Source organism: Triturus cristatus, chromosome 10, assembly GCF_964204655.1.
Source record: "Triturus cristatus chromosome 10, aTriCri1.1, whole genome shotgun sequence".
Classification (NCBI taxonomy): Eukaryota; Metazoa; Chordata; class Amphibia; order Caudata; family Salamandridae; genus Triturus; species Triturus cristatus.
Window position 1 is genome coordinate 248,167,926 of NC_140593.1, and position 24,723 is coordinate 248,192,648.

At 45.0% G+C, this 24,723-nt stretch overlaps 1 protein-coding gene across 15 annotated transcripts in view; it reads left to right on the forward strand.

Moving 5' to 3' along the window:
• HDAC9 (histone deacetylase 9) overlaps positions 1 to 24,723 on the forward strand; it is a 779,881-nt gene that overhangs the window by 631,416 nt on the left and 123,742 nt on the right. For all 15 annotated transcript variants that reach the window (XM_085630924.1, XM_085630925.1, XM_085630929.1 and 12 more), the window contains one exon: positions 17,092 to 17,213. In XM_085630924.1, the coding sequence (XP_085487050.1) occupies positions 17,092 to 17,213 (122 nt within the window). The remainder of the gene's footprint in view (positions 1 to 17,091; positions 17,214 to 24,723) is intronic.

Here is a 24,723-nt window from a genome sequence, read left to right on the forward strand (position 1 = left end):
TTTCTTACCCTTTTAGAATCCTTCCATGGTCCAGAATCATTCCATGAGCCAACAGCCCAAGCTTTGGCACACGTATGTCCAGTGTTAAAAATTCCATACCCTGTTAGAATCATTCCATGATTTAGAGCCAGTCTATGAGCCGGCACTCCAAGCTCCGGTACACGTGTCCAGTTTTTAAAATTCCTTTCCCTGTTAGACCATTTCACGAACCAGCGACTCAAGCTTTGGTACCTGTTTGTCCAATGTTAAACAATCCATCTCCTTACAAGAACCATTCCATGAGCCAGCTCAGATCCATGACCTGGCACCACAAACACTGGTCAAGTATATCCAATGTTAAAGCCCCTTCCCCTTTTAGAATCATTCCATGAGCCAGCGCCGTTCCAAGAGCTGACGACCCAAGCCCTAGTATCTGCATGTCCGAGGTCAAAAAACTCTTACCCTGTTAGAACAGTTCCATGATCTGGCACCCCAGGCTTTGGTAAATAAATGTCCGATTTTAAAAAGTCCTTCTCCTGCAAGAACCATTTCATAAAGCCAGCACCAATCCATGGTCTGACACCCCAAGCGCAGGTACATATATGTCCGATGTTAAGAATTAATTACCCTGTTAGAACAATTCAATGATCTGACACCCCATGCGTTGGTACATTTATAACCAATATTAAAAAACCCTTCCCCTATTAGCAGAATTCCTTGATCCAGCACCAATCCATGGTCTGACACCCCAAGCTCTGGAACATATATGTCCAATGTTAAGAATTCCTTTCTTCCCCTGTTAGAACAATTCCTTGATCTGACTCCCCAGGCTTTGGTACATATACGTTTCTCACGGAGAACCACTCTGTGAGCCTGAGCCGTTGAATAAGAAGCGCCCACTGACTCTGGTACATGTATGATCAATATTCTTTTCTTTCCCTATGACAGCAATTTTATGAGCCAGCAAAATTCCACAAGATGAAACTCAAAGCTTTAGAACACCTATGTTAAATGTTAAAGTTTCCTTCTCCTGTGATAAACAGTTCATAAGAAGAAAACTTAAACCCGGGTACATGTACATACCATGTTAAACTTTCCTTCCCATGTCATAGCCATAAAGCGAGCTATCCGCATTCCAAGAGTTCCCACCCTAAGCTCTAGACACTAGTCTCATGGCCACAACCATGCTATGGCACCATCCTATGAGTGGGAACCCCAAGCTCTGGTACATGTATGTTCAATATTAAAATTGTCTCCCTCTATGAGGGTTATTTTGTAAGTCAGCCCTACAATCTCTGGCATACATATGTTTATTCCTTCCTTGCAATGCCAGTTCCAGGAGCCAGCACCATTTCATGAGCTGATTAACCCAAGCTGTGGTGCATATGGTGGTTACACAGAATATCGGAACCAAAAATATTGTGTGACAAAATATTGTGTCGAGCATATCGAGGGCAAAAATATTGTGGGACAAAATATTATGTCGAGCATATCGAGGGCAAAAATATTGTGAAGGTAAGTTTCTACAGGTAAGTAAAGTTTACTATATATAACTCCACATATATGTACCATGAAGATAAATCAATATTCTTCAAGGTACATAGATGTGGAGTTGAGAATAGTAAATCTATACTTACCTATTTGCACTTACCTTCTCGATATTTTGGTCCTCGATATGTCAGTGATCTGGGGCACGTATGTCATGTGTTACACATTCCTTTTCCTGGCACCATTCCATGGCCTCGCAACTCAAGCCCTGCTGTATGTATGTCTTATGGTACAGGTTGCCTCCCATACAATAACCATTCCATCAGCAAGTAGCATTATATGACACCTGTACCTCAAGTTCCAGACCCATGTCTCCAATGTTAATATATTTCATGAGCCCTCAGCACAACCTCTTCTGCGCATTCGTTCCTTGTTAAATATCCCTTTCCCCGAAACAAAACCCATTCCAGAAGCAACACAACTCTATTAACCCACACTAATAGTTCTTTCACACATATGTCCAGTATTAAATATTGCTTTGCCAAGTATTTTGTGAGCTTGTAACATTCCATGATCCAGCACCGCAGGCTCAGCTGTACATATGTCTTGTGTTACACATTCTTTGTCCATCTATAAACATTCCATAAGAAAGAACTCCATGCCCTGGTACATGTACATCCAAAGTTATACATTACTTCCCTCGTGATAACCATTAGAGGAAGTAGAGCAATTCCACGAAGAGACACCCTGAACTCTGGTACATGTATTTCTAATGTTAATATCCCTTTCAATCTGATAACCACTCCATGGCACCTACCCATGAGTGGGCACCTCAGGCTCTGGTGTATGTATGTTCATGTCAAGACATCCCTTCCTTGCACAGATGCATGAGCCAGCATAACTTTCTCGGGAACACGTACGTCCAATGTTAAACATTCTTTTCCCTGCGGCAACCATTCCATTGCCCCGTTCCACCAAGTTCTGCTGCATTATGAGTCCAATGAACCAGCAGCATTCCATGAGCCAGTACCTCAAGCTCCAATAATCCAATATAACTATTCTGTACCATGGCATAACAAGTGCATGAGCTGGCCGCATTCTGTGAGCCAGTACCTCAAGCTCCAGGCCTCTAATATGAAATATTCCTTTACATGGGATAACCATTCCATGAGCTGGCAGCATTCCATGAGCTAGTACCCCAAGCTCCCTTGCTCCAATATAAATATTCTGTACCATGCGATAACTATTCCATGACCTGGCTGAATTCTATGAGCCAGTACCTCAAGCTCCAATACTCTAATATAATTATTCCTTACCATGGGATAACCATTCCATTAGCTGGCAGGATTCCATGAGTTAGTACCCCAAGCTCCCTTGCTCCAATATAAATATTCTGTACCATGCGATAACTATTCCATTACCTGGCTGAATTCTATGAGCCAGTACCTCAAGCTCCAATACTCTAATATAATTATTCCTTACCATGTGATAACCATTCCATTAGCTGGCAGGATTCCATGAGCTAGTACCCCAAGCTCCCTTGCTCCAATATATTCTGTACCATGCGATAACTATTCCATTACCTGGCTGCATTCTATGAGCCAGTACCTCAAGCTCCAATACTCTAATATAATTATTCCTTACCATGGGATAACCATTCCATTAGCTGGCAGGATTCCATGAGCAACTACCTCATGCTTCCTTACTTCAATATACATATTCTGTACCATGGAATAGCTATTCCGTGAGCTGGCAGCATCCCATGAGCCAGTACCCCAAGCTCCCTTACTCAAATATAAACATTCTGTACCATGGGATATGTATTCCATCAGCTGGCAGCATTCTATGATCCAGTACCTCAAGCTCCCTTACTCTAATATAAATATTTTGTACCATGGTATAACTATTCCATGAGCTGGCAGCACTCCATGAATCAGTACCTCAAGCTCCCTTACTCTAATAAAATTATTCCTTACCATGAGACAACCATTCCATGACCTGACAGCCCAAGTACTGCTGCACATATGTCCAGTGTTAAGGATTTCAATTGTAATAGCCATTCTACGCGCTGGAACCTTTTTTTTTTTTTTTTTTTGCAGAGTTTTATATAGCGCGAACTTGACCCGAATCCAATCAGGTATCAGGGCGCTTTACATAGCACCAGTTAAGTTACATGAGGACACACACATTCATTTTTTTGTTAGACATGGGGAGATTAAGTGATTTGCGCAGAATCACAGGATGTTCAGCGTCATTACCGAGACTCGAACCCAGTTCACCATGTGTGAGGTCGAGCGCCCTAGCCGTTAGGCCAACTCCTGCTATCTTAAGCTCTGGAAGCCGCATTACCAATGCTATATTTTCCTTGCGCCATGCCAATGACTCGATGAGCCTTTACGCATACATCCACTTTTAAAAACCCTCCCCTGCGAAGTCCGATATCTGCAGCAGACACAATGTGAATTCCTTAGAGCAGGATCTGAAGACTGTGTTGACAAGTCTTCAACAATGGATCAGAGCAAACAGCAATATCATAATAAAAAATAGAAAAAAGAGAATGCAGCAGTTCATATTTCAAGCATTTTGGCTCCGTGGAGCTTTGCATGAGGCACATATTTAAGAGGACACTCTGCATTTTCGACTGAAAATCTCTAATAATTCACGTTTGAAGCTGCATTGCTCTGGTGTACCTTTCCCAGATTGTTTTGCCTGCTTAGATTTTCACTCTAATGAATTTCCTTGGAGGGTCCCAATCAGGCAGAGAAACAGGATTGCGCAACATAAACTTTCCGACATCATTTCGAACAGTGGTAGCTAGGTCTTAGACTGGTACCTGCTTACAAAAACCACCACTAAGTGTTAGAAAAATATATGTTGCCACAAGAGTAGCATGTGAATTAAGGTGCTTGCCATGTCTCGGATCTGGGTCCAAGGAGCAGGAGAGCGAACTACTGGACACATTTTTATTGGCAGAGGAAGATCGTGCAGATGGTCATGCTTTACAGAGAAACAATCAATCAATCAGTATTTGTATAGCGTGACTTAACACCCCAGGGGTACCCAGGCGATGAGGTATGGGGAGCTTTAGTCAAAGAGCCAGGTCTTGAGTTCCCTCCTGAAGTTGGTGGGCGAAGAAGAGGTTCGGAGATGCAGTGGGAGTTTGTTCCATGACCTAACGTCTAGGCTCGACCTCCACTGTGGCTCCGCCAAATGCGGGGGACTTGAGCAATGTCGAGGGCGGCAGATCAGAGTTGTCTGATTGGCTGGTGGAAGGTTAGGTGGAAGGTTAGGTGGTGGTTGATGTAGGAGGGTCCGGCGTTGTAAAGGGCCTTGTAGGCAATGGTCAGCAGTTTGAACTGGCACCTCTTCTGGACAGGGAACCAATGGATACTTTTGAGGTGGTGGGGTGATGCTGGTCCATCTGGGAAGGTTGAGGATGAGTTTGGCTGTAGCATTCTGTATGGTCTGTAGTAGTTTGAGGAGATGGGAGTCAGTTCTGGTGCAGAGTGCATTTCCATAGTCCAGTTCGCTGGTGACAAGGGCTTGGGTCACTGTTTTTCTGCTACTGACGTGGATCCACCTGAAAATCTTCTGAAGCATGCGAAGGGTGTGGAAGCAGGAGGAGGCTTTTGCATTGACCTTGTGCCTCATGGAGACATCGCTGTGCAGGATGATGCCAAGGTTGTGGGCGAGGTTGATGGGGGTCTGAGAGGGCCCGAGTGCAATGGGCCACCATGTGTTGTCCCTTGGAGACGTGTTTCTTCCAAAGGTGAGCACTTTTGTCCTGCCTGTGTTCAGCTTCAGGCCGTTGGATCTCATCCAGTCTGCGACATTGGTCTAGGCGTACTGGAAGTTGACTCCGGTGGTGGCAGTGTCTTCCATGAGAGAGAGGATGAGTTGGGTGTCGTCATCATATGAGATGCTGTTGAATCCATGGATGCAGATGATTTTAGCCAGTGGGGTCATGTAGGCATTGAAGAGGGTGAGGCTGAGGGAGGATCCTTGGGGGATTCTGCAGATGATACTCTTGGGTTCAGAGGTGAAGGGCGGCAGGAGGATTGTCTGTCTTTGTCCTGTAAGGAAGAAGGTGACCTATTTGAGGGCGTTTCCTCTGGTGCCGATGTGATAGATTCTGGTGATGAGGGTGTGGTGGGAGACGGTGTCGAAGGCTGCTGTAAGGTCGAGGGGGATCGGGGCTACTGTCTCACTGTGATCCAGGATGGATCTGATGTCAGTTGCAGCTAACCAGGAGGTCTCGGCGTTGTGGTTGGAGCGGAAGCCGGACTGGGAGATCACGAGAAGCTTGTTTCCTTCCAGGTGATCTGTGAGCTGGCCATTGATGGTTTTTCTCCAGGACCTTGGCTGGGAAGGGGAGCAGCGAGATGGGGTGGTAGTTCTTCAGTAGGGTGGAGTCGGTGGAGGGTTTATTCAAAAGGGGTTGAACCTCTGCGTTTCTTCTAAAGGGGTTTAACCTCTCTGTGTTTCTAGGCCTCTGGGAAGGTGGCGGTGGCAATAAATGTGTTGAGGGTGTTGGTGAGTGCACTGCCGAATTCCTTCTGTCCCAGGTTGATGGTGTGCTAGGGGCAGGGTTTAGTTGGTGTTCTGGAGTGAATGGAGGTCATGATCGATGTGGTGATAGGCATGGTGAGTGGTGTCCAATCGGAGGTGTGGAAGTGTGAGTTGTCTGTGTGTGTCGGGAGGTGGCCAAGTATGGCTGGCTGTGGGTCAAAGTTGCTGTAGATCTCTGTTATCTTGTTGTGAAAGTGGTCAGCCAGGGAGTTAGAGAGATTGGGAGGGGTGGACCATGGTCTCGTGGCAGATGGGCAGGAGAATTCTCTGATGATGCTGATGAATTCTTTTGTGTCATTGACACTAGCTTCGATGAGGGTGATTAGGGCGTCCTTATTGGCTTCTTTGAGGCGGTGGTGGTATTTTCTGAGGGCATATTTGAAGGTGGCGAGGTCAGAGAAGTATTTGATGGCTAGTTCCAGGTTGCTGGTGTCGTTGGGTCTAGTGCTGTTGAGGGCGGCCGTCTATTGGGTCTCGTGATTTTTTTCCATCCTCAGTGGGCAGGAGTGGAGGCGGGAGTCTAAGGGGCCGATTCCCAGAAATAATTTGAGAAAAATCCTAAAATTACTACTTATGGTATTCACATAATGTACTCACGACTCCTAACTTTACGACCGCACTCGGGCCGGAATTTCCACACCCGGGCTGAAATCTCGCACTTGTGCTTGAATCTCTGCTTCCGAGCCGGTATACCCGCATTCTGCCTGGTTGTGCATTTTCCTCAATGTTAATCATCTGTCAAAGTGCCTACCATCCCCACCATGCATCAGATACAGTCAATTAACACCAGATTGTTGAAGCAGAGATTCCAGCCCCAGTGCGGAAATCCCAACACAATTGCGGGATTTCCGATCCGGGTGCGGAAATTCCGGCCCGAGTGCGGACGTAAAGTTAGGAGTCGTAAGTGCATTCTGTGAATACCATAAGTAGTAAGTTTAGGATTTTGTCTCAGATTAGTTCTGGGAATCTGCCCCTAAGAGTCGGGCAGACCCACAATGGTGACATTTTACATTCCACAAGTTGACAATTGAGGTATTAAGGGTTTTGTGGGTTTGGGCAGCCCTTTTTTATGTGGACTGATGATCTTTATAATTTTGGCAGTCCAGTTATTTGGGCTCAACAAGGAGGCTGCTTGATTGTGAGAACAGGTGGCAGCCACGCACAGTCCTCCAGGAGAGGTGTTTTGGTATATGCTTATCAAGGAATAAGGCAGAAGGCACGCATTTAGGAAAGCCCCCAGCATAATGGTATAAAGTTGCAAGAATCATAAGGATTCATCTAGCTACTTGTTCCTTCATATTTTTATGAAGAATGTCTTCTCCCGAGAGTTCTGCATAGCTGGCATTTTTAGTTAACTAAGATTAACTGCTGCTTTAAATTCCAGTTCCACTTTATGCTGGGCCGATTTCTGCACCTGCACACGGCGCCGCCAGCTGTGCGGATACAAGGCTTTAAAGAGCCGCGGGGGGGGGGGGGATCATGTGCACCACCCATAATTCTCGTCATGGGCTCCTCTTTCTGGTCTGTTACTCGATGCTTCTGATGTCTTAAATGATGAGTGTGCAGTGTGTGTATGTGTGTGTGTCTCATCATGTTCTTGCATGCTTGTGTGTCATCTACATGCATGTGTTTAGTGTTAACCATCACGTTTGTGATTTGTGTCTGCTTGGATGTGACATTGTGGGTAGGTGTTTCTGTCTCCCTTTTGTAATGCCTATGCATGTGTGTGTACTTGTCATCACGTCCATGCATGTGTGTGTCTATGACATCCTACGTATGCATGTATGTTTATGTGTATGCACCAGTCTTCTCTTTCTGGTGCTACTACTTAAAACGTTTTTTTCACTGGTAAATTCGGCTTTTTCGATCCACTTTTCAAGTGCAGGATTTCCATGTATTAATAGAATTCATATGGCATGAAGTGTGAGGTTAGCCATCTCTTTTGGGGTAACTGCGAGGCAAAGTGTCAGTAAACAGCAGCGGCAGAAGGTACCGCAAACCCATGGTAGGTTTAGCACAACCCTTTGGGTCAGGCGGCGATCCATCGGGTTGTTGCGTATGTGATGTTTGGTTATCCCCCCAGGTAGGCACTGCATAGCCCCTCCCTGAAATTCTGAGTTTTCTTCTTGATAATGCCCCAATGACTTCCTCTGTGTTTTCAATGCAGAAGTAAGTGCCAGAAGTTCTATCTTTCTTTGACAGAGTTCTTAACTGATGCATACAACTTGAGGAACTCTGTCTTAGCTGATTTGCCTAATTACATTAATTTCCCAAAAGTGTCAAGAACCACTTTAATGATCGCATTTTCAGAGAAAGTATCAGTCTTCTACTCCACCATTCTCTATTGCTTTAAGCAATTTAAGTATCATTCATAAAAGACAAATCAATTGTATGCCATGCAGCCAGAAACGCAGCTTTTAGTGCATCTCAAGCAATGATACATATTGCAATGTCACAGTTACAATTAAACATGCTGTAGTTTCTTTTTAGATGTAAATTGCCACACGCCACATCAGACAGTAATGTCTTATCACATGTTTACATCCTTGTACAACTCACACTGCCAGAGGCAAAACACTGGAGGGGAAACGGTGCCTGGGGAAAAAAGTTGTATAGGACATACGGCACATTGGGATCCCAGAACCAAATAACACTTCTGGATGAAATGCCGGGAGGTGCACTGATAGATGTAATACGACAGATCCCAGAGCATCAATCTCAGACCCTCTTCCTCACTTTTGCGTCTTACTTTTACCTTAAACTCATGAGAAAACCCCAAAGCTAGCACAAGTCCATGAAGTTGTCTTTAACCATGCTTTGTATGCAAGTTGGTTCATTGTGCCCTGCTGCATAATCTGCTAAATTAGAAACCATGCTTGTTACATCCTTCCTGAAATAGAAAGGACATAAAGTATTAGAGATGCCACTTGGAGATAGGATTTGGGTCCTATAGGCATGGTGTAAATAATGTGTGCCCCCCTGGTGTCTTCACATCACCAGGAGCTGATTTCCAAACGAGATTGATGCTCTAAAGGCTTATAGTCATCACCTGAAAACTTTTCCTAAATAATGCCCACAATGTTATGACGCAAGATCGCTTGAATGGCATTAATTACTGTTGCTGCAGGCTATATGATCCATATCGCAATAAGGCTACCCCCGGCCATTGCCAGATTGCACGAAACGGTGGGATCCAAGCAGTGCTGGAGTATTGGACGATTCATTTGTATGATGCGACCTGAAGGTGACTTGCTCTGACTGGTCACAGGTATTATGCCAGGTCTCTTTCAATTTCTGCTCTTCTCACCGTCACGAAACTGATGTATATTTTTTCCAGTGGGTGACATCTTGAGTGGTCACCAGGGTGCAACTTGAGCCTGACTACTCAACTGCTCATCACATTCCAGTTCTCTTCGCCTATCTTTTCTTCATTGTGTTTGACTGTAACCCGCACCCCCCATGGCAACCATGATTGACGTAGTATAATTCAATTTTAGCATTTTATACATTACGTGCTCCTAACCCATGTACAGCAAAAAACTATAAAGTGATGTACTGAAGGAGGACAGCCATGCAGCACTTGGGTTTTCAGATCTCTCAGAGCCTTACTATGTTTAGTGATAAAACCCATTATTCTATATATTATTGTTACTGTTGTGATGGAGTGCATGCAAATATAATCTGCAATTTCCCCCAAGACAATTTATTTTTTCATAGGGACACTCATGAAGCAGTCACTCAGCACACAGCTGCAGCTAAGATATCGATAAACACGTGAGATAAAAACACATTCCTCCAGCATATGTAAACAAAGACTGTATCACCCGATTACGTTAACAAGGGGGGGGGACCATTCACGCGTGCGCTCTATGCACATCGAATCCGGCTAAAAACCTTTTGCAGCCATATTCTGTGGGACCGGGGGTTTATTATTCGGTATTGCTGTACTCGGCACAACAGGTGATTTAACAAATAACTTGGAAAATCCGCACACTGTGATTATCCGAAACCGAAACTGCCTTCACTTAAGGGTATACTCCAGGAATTAGATGTGTCTAAAAAGTGTTTCTTGTTTCATCCAGAGGGTGATTTAGAAGGCGATTCTGTCTTGTCATACATAAAACCCCTTAAGATAACCTTCTCCTTTTCCTGGATTCGCGACCTCTGACCCGGAGGGGCAGCCCACAACAATGGCGCCCCTGTTTACGTTTTGGCGCGCATCAGCACGTCCGCTGAGATTGCCCCCTTGGCACTTTGTGGGCATGTTTGCTTACTAGACACATAAAAATGAGTTATTGCAGAGCCGGCGATGTGGCATGTTGCTTTTGCAATTAATGTAAACATAACTGCCAATCTCATGCAAGGGGAGCCGTGCGGCCTTCCTTCACGAGTCTGCACACTTGCACAAATTGAGTTTAGCTACAAACTCAAATGTTCGCATCAAAGGGGCTCCTACGTTGGTGTTCGATGTGATGAAGGGAAGAATCGCCAGACGCCCCGACCGTTTGCACGTGCTAAACACGTTCCTATTTCAATTAAACATCTAGAAGTAACAAAATCCGTAGTTTTTAAAGCGTGAGTGCCATCTTTTTAAACTTCATTGCATAAGTTGGTCTGGTATCTGTAAAATCAAGGGGTCGAATTTAAAAATTCTCTCAACACACCCAGTGCTTAATTTGAGCATGGTTGCAGGTGGGTCTCACCAGCACTATTTTTTGCCGACCTCCAGTTATTTTTCCTGATCAGACTTTCACCCAGAACAATAGAGAGAAAAAACACAAAAGGAGGAAATAAACTGGAAGAGAAAGGCGTAAAAGCAGTGACAAATGATGAAAGCAGTGATGAAAAAGAACCTGCAAGAGTGATCTAAAGAGGCAGGACTTGCCCGCTTGGCCTTAGACCCGATTCAGGTTGGAGACTTCTAATGTTTGAAGCAAAAAAGGACTTTAATTTGGATGTCTCTCGTTTTTTACTTGCCTCTGCTTCAACTGTAGTCAATGGGGAAAATCCATTCCCCTGATTGTTTTCAAAATGTCTAATTTTCCGGGTCTAAAATGTTGTCTGTGTCTGGTGGTGGATGAAAGAGGCAGGAGGTGGAATTGCTACTATGCAGCCTTGGTGTTTAGCATCCGTAACACTCACAGTGCTGGCTGCTGACCTCTGAGCAAACATCTGGGCCCTGGCACTTATTGCTTTTCTTACTAAGCACGGCACACACCCGCCTCCACTCTTAATGTCAGTGTGACCATGAGAAAAAGCTACACTTAAAATATTATAAATCCTCAATGATCTTAAAGAACCTGCCAATAGGAGGTCGGAGGCATCCATGTTAAATTCAGTTGTATAGCACATAACCACCATCCGCTGGGTACCAAAGAACTTTCTGAATCTTTGTGCTTCTCACAGTTTTGGGATTCTGATTGGCCCAAGCCAAAGTAGTATCTCAAGATCATATTTGGTTGTTTTTCATATTGTTCAGATGTGAAATATAACATTTTCGATAATGCTGCAGTTGACCAGCCATGGCCCGTGCAGATAAGAGCAGTGGGGCCGGTTGGGGATGATTTCGACAGACGACGAGGTAAAATGTATTATTTATTTAATTTTCCCTCGTGGTCGTCTGTTGAATCCCCCCCCAATCTGGCCCCATCGCTCCTATTTGCATGGGCCGCTCCTGCAGTTGACTAATGTATTATTCACTGATGGTCTATGTTGTAGAGAAGCTTGCTAGAGTCTGTTATTGATCTTGGTGGAACAGGAATGCCCATGCCTAAAGATGTAGCTATATGTCTGGCTTCTCTGATCTTTTTTCTCTCAGGTTGTGTACTCCAAATTTTCCTGGTTGTTCTGTCATGGTCCTCCTGGTGGTCTGAGTCCTTGTGGTCCTATGCCAGTTTGTCAATTTTCTTCTTCTGTATCTTCTGATTCTCCTTGCCTTTTAATCATCATCTCCTTACATACATTCTGGTCGTGGGCTTTTTCTAGACCCCTAAGTCATTCCTTTCCTGGTTTTCCTGGCATTCCCATCTTGAATCTCACAGTTGTCTTGAGTCTGGTGCAGTAGCGGTCCGTGGAGGGAGTTCGGTGGGGCAGTGAGGCGGGGCGGGGGAGGGGCAGGGTGGGGAAATGTAAACACTGGAATATGGATGAACGGAGGTAAGTACACATTCAAATAAATAAAATGAATTTCGTTGCGCGCACTGCATCACATTTTGCGATGCAGCGCGCACAAAAGAATTTGTTTTATTTATTTGAATGTGTACTTACCTCCGTTCATCCATATTCCGGTGTTTACATTTCCCCACCCTGCCCCTCCCCCGCCCCTCTGCCCCACCGAACTCCCTCCACGGACCGCTACTGGTCTGGCGTTTTCTTTGCTTCATGGCAGCCTTGGCCCTCCTATGTCCCATTGTCCTCCTTCTTCTTCTGATCTTTCTGGTTTCATTGCTTCAGGCTCTCCTCCTGTTCTTCCTCCTGGACTCTTCCTCCTTCAGATCATAATCTTCCTGTCTGGTCCACCTCCTCCTGCTACACCTTCTGGTCACTAATCTAATCTTGCTCGGGGACATCCTGATACACATGATCTATCCTCCTGGTGTTGCTGGTCCTCCTACTTGCCCTGGTTCAAATTCTCTTCCTATTGAACCTCCTCATATTTTCCCTCCTCCTTCAGATGTTCTTCCTCCACAAAGCCCCCTCCTCTGCTTCATCTTCATGGTCCTCTAACGCCTGCTTCTGGTCCAGGAGGTCTTGGTTCTTAATGTGTTTCATGGATCTGCAGGGGGTTCTCATGGGCTTGATTTTTCTGCTCCTGATTATCCTTCTTACCGGCCCCCTCCCCCTCATCCTGGTCATCCTACTCATTCTGGTCCTCCTACTCTTGGTTCTCCTGCACCTTATTTTTCTGGTTCTCTATCTGGTCCTCCCAATTTATTCCCACTCTCTTGGGACATGTCTTCTTACCCCTGGTCCACATCCTTGTCCTGGTCTTCTTCCTCCTTCCAGTCCTCTTCGCCTACATCATTGTCTTCTTCCTCCCCTTAATTGTCCTCTTTTCCTCCTCTTTTTCCTCCTAGTTATCATCTCTATTCATTTGCTCCTCTACTCTGTTCTCCTTGTCCTCGTACCTCTCCGACCCACTAAAGCTCGTCACATATGACTTCCAAACAAGGGTAGAGTGGGTTGCCTTTTGTGGGTGGCAGGATGCCCCTCCTGCAGGTCTCCACACTGTGGATATTGGCCAGCAAACGTGCCTGTGTTTATTTGGTGACTAGGAGGTAGGGCATGCAAAACAGAGTACATCCTGCTGGGCGCAGCTTTGGAAATGTATTTACCTATGATCACCTAGGACTGTATCATGATAGGCTTTTCTTGCACAGAGCCGAGTGCCTGTTTTATGCATCTGCGAGGCTTAAAGTGAATTCATTTAACCAATATGTTGTATAAGTTAGTGCTTTATTCTCAAATAGCACAGCTCTGAAACAGAAAGAGGCAAACCTTGCTCTGTGCTGTCAGAAAAGCCAATTTTGCTATGACCCCTACAGTAAAGGAGCTCTGAACCAGCAGCGACTGGCTACCAAAAGGCATTTGTCAGTTTGTGTTAATCGTCAGCCTGCTACTGCCGCTGATCTGTTCGTCAAGTTTTGTTATTTATATTTTGCCCGTTCATTTAGAAGGGAGGCTGTCAAAAGTGGGCCCGATAGAGGCCTATATAAACACCCGTTTTTTTGTATTTTTTTTAAAGTTTTGCTTTGCAGCAGGACATGGACCCAGTGCTTTATTTGAGCTGGTGGTTTACAGTGCTCGGTACCAGCTCCTAATTGTCAACATCGGCGCTTGTGACAGTCTGACACATGGTGGCAATGTCTGGCTAATTTACAGATGACCACAACAATGGTTAATTATTAATCCGAAATACATTAAAAATGAATATTTCCTGTCACCAAACCGATTCTTATAGCTTTGGGGGCCTGGAATAGTCCAAATGGTCACACTCTTAGGGGTGTGATGGTTAGTAGTTGTGTTGTTACTATCATTGGCAGCATGGCAGGGACAAAGTGTGGTGCAAGCTGCAGTGGCCTCCTCGCAAGAGCCCTGGCACTTTTTTTTTTTTTTTTACAAATTAAGCACTACATGGCCCACTTCTCGTCGCCATGACTGTTGTCTTCTTGCACTCATGAAGTCATTGTAGAAGTTCAGCTGCTCTATAGCCCTTCCTAGATAAGTCACAATTGCCCTTGTGGTGAGATTGCATTGTTAAAATCCAAGCAGGGCGAGCTGGAAGGTTCTAATGACTGCTCTGCACTGGCATCATTAACTTCAGCACTGCTCACATTTTACAAATGACCTTTGAAAATATTCAAATATTCCATCATGGCTTTTCTACCTTGCAGTTTTGTAGTGTTTATTTAAGGACTGCTCACTCTCTGTTACGCTGTATTCACAAAATAAACCGAAATCGACACCAATGAGGTTACCAGCTAACTGCAAAATCTATCCCAAGCAAACTAAAAGTCGATTTTTTTTTTTTTTTTTACAAAACAGCTATTGCTGGAAGTTTTGACATCTAATCTCCTGTGGGCCCCCACCTCCTTCCTCCACTGGATTCGAGGCTGCAGCCCGGTGCAACCTCAGATCTCCCGTTGAAGTATGCGCAAAACGTAATAGACCTATCTTCTGCGTTCTGTACACAGGCTGATGTTTACTTCCTTATAAGGGTGTTTTCTAGCCGCTAGCCTTCACTTTGTGGTAAGGCCCTTAATTGCCCAGCGGCTGTCCACATTCATGGATAAACTGCCAGCCAGTACCCTTTGTATTTTGTTAAAATCGTTTCTCAAATGTTTTGATAAGTTCAAACAATAATAAGTGGATATTTATATGGTGTTGATAGACTTTGTCACTTTGCATAAGGTTATACACAAATAAATGGGGACCGATCATAACTGTGGTGCAAAGCGCGGGTGAATATTTAGCAGTCACTATCTAGCAATAGTGCTCAGTGTGATAATAAGGAGGAGCTCTTTAACCAATGGATTCTGAATTTGGTACATCAGAACAGTGGAATTACGTGCAAATTATGCACGAGTTAACCCCTTTCTCTCATTACGGAAACCAGCAATCCCCACGATTTGCAGCAGACTTTGCCTGTTGCAAATTGTGAGGGCAGACCCCTGCATTGAGTACAAATGTCTCCTGACTGTTAACCCTGTTTTTGGTACAAATGAGAGTTTGTGCCACAAATGGGTTACAGACTCTATTATAATTAAGTCCACCAAGGGCCTGATTGAGTGTTTGGAGGATGGATACACCATCGCGAATATGATGGACATCCTGTCTGCCTTATGACAAGTGCCGTAACATATAATGAACATTTAATAAGGCCAGCGGGATAGCCGCCATGTTTGTGATGCCGTAACCTGTCCGCCAAACTGGAAATTATGCCCAAATGTTTGTACACTACGGGTCTGATTCGGTCTTTGGCGGATGCGGTTCTCCGTCACAAACGTGACAAAGATATCCCGTTCGCAGTATTACAAGTGCATTATATCCTCTGGCACATGTAATATGGCAAAGGGCTATCCATCACATTTGTGACGGATTATGCCACCTGCCAAACTCTACATCAGGCCCTAAGTGTACATGTTGAGTAGTACTGTCATATGCCAGAAAACTGTTTTCTTTTATGCCTTGATTTTACAACACTATTTTCTAATATAAATCTTTTACCCATCTTCCCATACTTGTACTGATCATGATGTTGTATACCTTTTATTGTATTCTTTTGATTTAATGCAATGCATTTATATTACTACCAGTCCTGTCAGCTTACAGGTTCCCTTGGCCCCTTAACTGCACCACATGCACAGACACTCTGCGACAGAGATGTGTTTTATAGATTGTTTCAGTGCTCATTGGTGTTGGATCCATAGTATTTAAGATGCCAAAATAGATCTTAAGCGCCCATATGAGAGCAACTCTTTTGATCAGCCTAGAAAGGATAAAAGGGAGAGCAGGCCAGCCGAGATAACAACATTTGCCATCCAGGTTACACTCCGATTTCATCAGTGGGCACCTCAGTCCACTTTTGTGTTACCAGCTATCTGGCATAGTTAGTTCTCAGAAAGAGGAGAACACATTACACACCGTTGGAGCAAAGAAGCTGTTAGTTGCTGAAAGGCTGAGGATCCTGCCTTGTGCATCAAAAACATTTATGCAATTATAAAATAGGAAATGGGATGACTGTCCTGTGGTCCATGGCATCTTGAGGGTGCTGGGGCCCCCTGGCAAGGCATAGAAAGGCTGAGGATCCTGCCTTGTGCATCAAAAACATTTATGCAATTATAAAATAGGAAATGGGACGACTGTCCTGTAGTCCATGGCATCTTGAGGGTGTTGGGGCCCCTTGGCAAGGCATACTTTAGGAGAACCAGTTTAAAACAACCTTGTATTTTGTTATCCATCTTCTGCTCAGTGAAGCCCTGTGGTGCCAAACAATACTGAGTAATGTGTCAAAGGTTGAGATAGAGAAATAGAGGTGAGATAGAGAACGAGGGAGGTCAGTTTCCCAAAGGCCCTTAGGAGGTGGGGCCCTGGGTAGTTGCCCACTTGGCCCATGCCTTAAAAACACAGTGTTCATCGAGATGCAAACAATGGCCTTTGCCAATACATTGCTGGCTCCCAACAGGTCGTCAATAACCCGTGGGGATAATGACTGTATCTACCGCTAGAACATGAACTAATCTTCATACTGTACAGCGTGGAATCTGCACGAGTTGAAAGGGACTGTGGTTTGATGTATGGCGCTGTCTGGTGATGCTGTGCCATGTGATATAGGTTCATATAACTCATGTCCTGTTAAGGCATGACCTCGTTTATGGGGCAGAATGCGTTCTTAACCATGCTGCGCTGCGCCATTAACTACTGCAGAAAGTGAAACTGGTTGCACGAGCCTGTGGTTTGCACCCTCTGGGAAGGATCAGAACATAAACACAGCTGGAACATGTGTGCAGCATATGTAGCCCTGTTCTAATGTGGGACCCTCTGTGTCTTTTGCAGCGCTGCTCACCATACCTCCCTTGATCAAAGCTCTCCGCCCCTGGGTGGGACCTCTCCATCCTACAAGTACGTGATGCCGGGGTCGCAGGATTCCAAGGAGGACTTTCCGCTTCGGAAAACTGGTGAGTCTCTTCCGTTTACTCCTGCTTCCAGCCAGTGTGTAAGGCTGGCACGCGACGGGGCACGTGAATGGTTAAAATGGGACAGTTTCCTCCTGGGCTGCTTCTGATTAGAAGTCACGTGTTGCACAAGCTGCCCAGTGTACTCATAGAAAAGTAGGACTTGGTGCCTTACATACCAATAGCTTATGGTAAATCAGCATGTACAAATCGCACACGGACTGGTTAGCAGAGGACGATGCAATTTGCAAAGTTACATATAAATAATGAGGTCTTTGCCAATTGCCCATTTGCAGGAAGGTGCATCGCGATTGTAATATTATTATACATTAATATTAATCAGGCAGGTCACTATTTATGACCCCCGGTGCTTGGTATGGTTATAGAAAACAGCTATATAACATCCAAGGGCCCCGGTGCCACTGCCCCTGATGCACTATTCATAGCACTTTTGATAGCTACCTTCCTGAGGATAGGAGACCTCCTTCCCTGCATTTGCATTCCTAAATGGAACACATTATTTTTTTTAAAGCAGCTTGAGGCCCACAAATGGGCAGATGCTGCTTTTAAAAAAACTTTCTGTATGGGAAAAATCATAGTGTGTATGCAGTGTCTGCTCCCCAAAATGTGCTCTGACTTGATTCTTGAAATGGAAGCTGACCCAGATAGACTGTTTTCCCTATGCCAATCGGATATCACCCTAACTTGGGTGATCGTATGTGGTCAACGGTTTGCGTCCACTATTGCGGACAGAAACCATTTATACCTCTCATTATGACTTGCACGTTGGGAGGAATGCCCCTGTCAAGCTCCTCCTATTTGAGATGTGTAGTGAGTTGCAGAACCTCTTTTGTAAGTTGGAAATTGTGACTGACAAAATGGGCTTTGTACATCATAGAACACTTTTTTTGCTGCCACAAACCCTGTGGTTTTTGTCTTTAAAGGTGTTTTGTGTAGTGGGCCCGTAGTTTTTAAATGTTGTATTGTTCCCTGTGTGTCTGTATCCTCATGTGTATATGTGTGTGGGCATCCCAGTATGACCCTGTATTTACAACTCATGGGAACTTGATTGTGACTCGAACTGTTGTATGAATATGTTCTCTTTGTGTCCCATTATATATCACGCACCAAAGGTTCGGGAGTATAGACCCCAATGACTTCCCCACTCAGATCAAATGTTGGGCGTCAATAAATGCTTTCATTAGAACAATCTTGTGCAAGAGTTCCACAGTCTTGGCCCTTGTTCTCCCGCGGATCTGTCTCTGTGTTTCAGCCACTTCAACAGCAGTTGTTGGGTTGGTTTAGTAGCTGACGAGTGGGTCTTTCTGGGTGGGGTAGAGCATGGAACTAGGTTTTGCAGGTTTCCTGGTCCACTTTCCTTCCTCTGACCCGACGGGCCTCCCTCCAAACTCTAAATCAGCCCCTTAGCTTCGTTGCAAATTCAAAGATAAATACGAAATGAATATAAAAGAATCCCCTCCTGGATAAGGTTAAGGTCCTTTTAAGATGGATGTGAAAGGCAGCACAATGGCACCACTCAGAGACAATTTAATTACTGTTGACAACACACATAACATCACCTGAGATCAGTGATAACGCTACTGAAAAAGTCCAGAATGCTTCCTCAGTGTGTGACTTCCACACTCAGCTGTGAAGGTACACTGGGACATACATCTGGTGACTGCACTCACATTCATTTCAGGTCACTCATTACTGCCAGACGAGGGGGCATAATGGGTGACATGACAACTACTTGGCAATAGCTGGTTACCTTATCAATGAGGCAATAAGTCCTTGGTCAATGTCTTTCATTCGGAAAATGGGACTCAGAGGGGCCCATATTTCACTGTCGGGTTCACCCAGAAATCCACAAAAGCATCAAAGCACAAACATGTAAACTGGTTGGCAGAATGAGAACGTCAAACTGAGGCGACAAGGAAAGGTGGGGACAATGCAAGCGCTGTGCCACCCCAAGCGGTACGAGTTTCATGTTTTGAATAAGAACAGCAAATATATATAATTGAGACTGCGGTTGTAATAGTGAAGACATTACGGAAACCTCAAATGAATACAAACACAGAGTAAAATCACATTCTCCCATCTAATCAGTGTTCAGACAGTGTTAACTTCCTCCCCCACAAGACCAAAATCTAAACATCAGGGCATCCCTTGATGCAAGGTGAGGCTGATTCCAGGTCTTTATCTGTGCTATCCCAAGGCAGGCCAGATATTCCCAGGGTGTCCATTGGTGTCTGGAGGACAGTCCTGAGGAGAGATCCTTCAGCAAACTTGAAAGGGAGGCACCAGCAGCATCAACACAGAACGATGCCTGCCGAGGGTGGGGGCGGTGCAGAAAGAGCGGTGTAAGCAGAAGGGCGGAGCTTCACAAGCAAACGAGTCTTATCAAACACGGGTGTTGCATGAACAGACAAACCTGCTGTGGTTCTAATGCAAGGGAGCGGAGCAGCTTTTATACTGGTGGGGGGGGGGGGGGGGGGTTGCAATACATTTCTTGAATGCACAGGAATGAGTGGGTCTTGCAGGAAAGGTAGTACGACGCAATAGTGTCGCTGTGCATGCGTTGCTGCTCATCCGTGACCGCCATTACCATAGGGCCCGCCTCCTACCAAGGGGGCACCCCATGACGCTCCTGGCCCTCCACCAGTTGTCCTATAATCAATGCTTTTCTCATAGCCTGAAAATAAGATCCTAGACCAGGGTTCTCTACGGTCGGTCCTGGAGGGCCAGATCCATGACATATTTTTAAGATAACTACAGTTATCTACATGGGGGTATGCTAAAAATCTGCAATGGATCCGCCCCCCAGGACCGACTTTGGCGAACCCTGGTCTAGACTTTTCCATGGAAAGCCTGGAAGCGCAGTCCGCTGCGCGCTGATAAGTGGCGGCAGGACATAGGTGCCTGACGCACTGAAGGGTTGTTTTTTTTTGCAGCTTTATATAGGGCGAACTGGACCCGAAGGTATCAGAGGACTTTACATGAGCACTAGTCGCATTGCAAAAGGACGCATTCATTTTTATATTGTTTTAGAGACGTGTAGATGAAGTGATCTGTCCAGAATCGCAGGAGGCCCGAGCCCCCACCAGACTCGAACCTGGTTCCCCAGTTCCAAAGTCCGTTGCACCTTCGCATATATGTATTCTTTTCTTCCGCATTCCAGCTTATTGTTGTCAACTTAAGGCACGTGGACTTTGTAGCCATTTCAAGGCACACATTCCGGCTCTTGACCCAGTATTCCGAATATCAGGGCCGGCGATCAGTGCATAAGATTCAGAGCAGAGCCCTGGAGGCAGGGAAGCCCCTCTGGGCTCTGAGAGACCAGCACAAGATGCCAGTTATTGAAGCCCAGTCAGTGGGCCCTGGAGCAAGCCCAGGTCCAGCTTCTCAGCGAAAATAAGAAACACTTTTACCGAGAGTGAAATCGCATATAAACAATGATTATTTGTGCAGCTGGAGACTGAACTATGCAGAAAAGCTCTGTCAGATTTCTCTTGTAATTAATCTCTGTTAATCAAATTTATACCTATCTGTGACCCCCAAAATATCTGCATTTCAAACATTTAGATGCACTTGGCCTTGTGTATGATACCCACTAGTGCACCAGAGATTCATGCAGACTGTTCTAGGACTGGCATGGATGGGCACGAGGGGCACATACAGGTGCTAGATCACTTTATCTGTGTTGGGGTGGGTTTGGGGGGGGGGGGGGGGGGTATCAACGTGTTTGGTTGCTAATGCTCTATTTTGGAAATCACCCCAGGGCATCCCTAATTAGTGAACTCAGGAACACTCCACGGCAGATTCCAGTCGATTGTGCAAACAACTTCAGTCTATGTACAAAAAGAATCTCTAACTCGATATGAGAGGGGTCCCGACTTTTATCTGCCGCCCGAGGGCCGCACATGTGTTGATGTTTACCTTTGTAGGCCTGGCGTCGAGGCAGAGTTTGTCCTTTTGGTATTTTAAAACCACACACTTTGATTCCGCTCCCAATTTTAAGCGTGGCAGAAAAATATTATGCTCAGTTGTGCTGCGTCCAGCTGCGCGGCTCGGTGCTGCACAACATTTCAAGGCACTGCACACAAGTGCTTTTTGTGCGGCTGCCAGGACTTTGGCATCTCAGCAGGAGTTTCAAAATACTCCTTAATTCAATTTCTATTGTCTGTGCGAGAGGGCTATAAACATGTAAGTAAAGGCAGATGTCTCCCCGTTTGTAGAAATGCACAGGAATGGGCAGCGTTGGGCCTCGCGGGCTTGAATCGGCGTTGATTCGACCTGAGAAGCGATTTGCCCGGAAGGTGTTCGAAGTACACTGTCCCCAGTGAAAGCCTTTTTATTACCACCATTCATTGAGACATATATCACAAAATATGTCTCGGAAACAGTGCCCTTGAAGATTGTTGTGATATTGTAAATGTCTTGATTTTTCATTTAATGTATTAAATCGTGTGCTCATTTTGTTTATTGCAAATATAATGGGGTTGTCTCTATATGTGGGAGATTAACATTTGAAACGCTATAAGTGGTTATGTTATGGACTATTTCACAACCGATTTTTTTTTTAATATGTGGCATATTTCTATTTTTTTTTTTTTTTTTGAGGGAGATCTTGGAATCTGAAATAAAATATACATTGATTGATGCAGACTGTTTTCTCGGTGATATTTTGTGGAATAAAAAATTTATTTTGAGTGGAACCCTAGTGACAGAGAGTAAAGGGCTAACAGGCGTAGTCACAAGTCCGTCCTGTTTGCACGTGGCATGCTTTGTCAGATAAATGGCTGTTGCTGTGCAGGCCTCCACGTGCCACATGTGGTAGTCGAGAAAGAGGAGCGACGCATGCCATAATGTCATAAATTATGCGGCTGACATCTCCAGCGATTTGTTAACATCTTGTACAAATATAGTGCTCTGTTTATCCATCGGGCCACTCCAAGCACAATAGACTCTAAATTGTAGCCCGTGGCTGCGTGACCTCCGAGGTTTCTTGGGCTGATACCCGAAAGGCGTCACGGATTGCACGGCGCGAGCCAAGAGCCCTGAGCTCATCAGAATCGTCACCGGGACACCCCTCGGGCACGAGGGACAGTGCGGGGCCTGTGTCGGCCCCATGTGTTGCGGCTGAAGGTAGATGTCCTCAGGAAGAAGGCAGTGATGGACAGGCAGAAGGGGGAGACCTCTGACACCGGGAAAGACCCCCTGTTCCTCCTGCCCCCCGGGCTGGCAGAGGTCACTGGTCCAGGCTAGCCCCAGCGGCCCTCCCCAACCTGCATGGGGAGCTGCACAAGTGAACTTTCAAACTTCGCGTCAGGCTCGACTTCAGCCGAGATCAGCTTACCTTCCCTTCATTACACTGGCTCCGCTCACAAATGCCCTCTTTTCTGCCCCAAATATCACAGTGGGAGCTGAGGGTTTACAGTATCTCTTTACATTTAATGTGCTGTCACTTATGACTTCAAACCGCACTGCAGAGAAGGCAAATACAAGGTCAGCAAACCAAAGAAAGGCCTTCTTTTGAACGTATGATGAAAGCGGACAGCAAGGGAGACGCCATTTGCAAAACACAAGAATAGTGCACGCAAACTATGACTGGTTTATTGAGCAAAACAATAACAGTAGGTTACACAAGGCAGGAACGCCCAGTCTAATGGTGTTTGCTATAGAACAATGTATTATCAATTTTCTAAAGATTGGCTACAGCCGGATTATATTTAAGTCTGACACTGCAATATTTCCTACTGGAAAACAATTAAAGTTATGTAATGTTATAGATATTTTGTTATGGAATTACAGTGCGTTTGGTACTCCAAGAGTAACTTTCCACATAGTTCAGAAGTCTGGCATTGCTTTCCAGGTGTAATCCTGGCAATGTCGGTGAAGTCCAAAAAGCAGGAAAAGTATGCTCAGGCGAACGCAGATATCTCCGCATTTACTTTTCCTATTTTTTTGTGTTGGTGAATCCGGCCCAATATGTTTGTTGGAATTGATTTTGTAGCCCAAACTTACTTTTAATGCACAACATGCTCCATTTAAAAAAAAGAAGTAGGGAATTCCTTTTCCTCTGTCCAAAGCTTGCGGGTCAAAGCGAAATCACCAAGGCAAGGTCAGTGGCTAACATTTGCCACAACTGACATTTGTAGAATGTGACGGATGTCTACACTTATTTATTTGTGTCTTTATTATAACTTTATATATCTGCCTACATATAATTCTGGGTGCTCACATACCGTAGACAAAAGTAGCGAGAAATAACTGAGGCTGCTGGAGTCCATTCTGTTAGGCTAAAGGAAACCTTATCTGACATTCATCGGTAGCTGCCCTTCGTCAGGTCCATGCTTTAATGATACTTTGACCAGTTTTGTTTTTAGAAGTTTCTCAAATGTAAGTAATCTGATTCTGTCCCACAGTCCACTGGATTGTCAGCACTGTTTTAATATTGTACTGTGCCCGCGGGTGGAGGCATAACCTGGAAGCCTGTTGTTGGAGCTCTGACACCTGTGTAGATGATGCTATCATAAAATAGTCACACCTCTACCAGGCTACCAATCCACTCAGTATGGTGCCCAGCAAGCAGGAATGGACTCATTCTCCATAGCATGAAAAGTTACATGGTGATGCCTGAGATCATCTGAGGCATCAGTGCAAATGCAGTAGTTCTCAGACACCACTTGTACCAAGACTTTTAAGCTGCCAGGAAACTGTAACACATTGGAAAATACAAGGTTACGAAACCATCTCACTCTGGGTGTTCAGAGGAAGAACTGTTTGAGGGGCATCTTTGAGCTCTTGCAGCTCTTGACAATGTGTTTTGTTATGTCTCGCAGAGGCAGCGCAGACGTTTGAGGCATTTTGTTTAGTTAGTGGGCTACACCCCACCCATCAGCTTAACATTGGTTAGCATCAGCGTGCCTTGCATTTGCTTCGTTTCTGTTTGACATGGCATGCATGTGTCATATCGTCTCTTGTGTTTGACACTCCTTTGGAGCATGGACCAATTACTTGTGTCCTTCCATGTCTCCCGTTTGTGGAGCTACTTTTTTATTTGTGTTCAAGCACTCCACATGAGTGCTTGTGATTTCAGGCAATCCCTTATCCCGTCCATGTTGTTTCTTTTCCCTCCCAACCCCGTCCCCTGCCCATTACTTCTCTCTCCTTACACCATCCCTGTTTCATCTTAATGTCCCATCTCCTCCCATCCGCTCGTCCCTATTTCTTGTTTATATTGTGGCATGAGAAACAGCAATTCTCAAAAACTTACTAGAGGAATGCCTAATACTTCTTTTAATTATCATAGGTATCAATACTTAGCATTGAGAGATTCTGAGATGAGTGACACTGTGCTATATGCGAAAACCTAAATGCAAAGAAAATCTGTGACTGGTGCAGGTTTCCAGGTGTGGTTCCTGAAACTTTTATTAGTTCTGAGAAGAAAGCTGGACCCATAGGAGGCTGTGTTTTTTTGTTTTGTTTTTTTAAGACAGAGGGCCGCTGC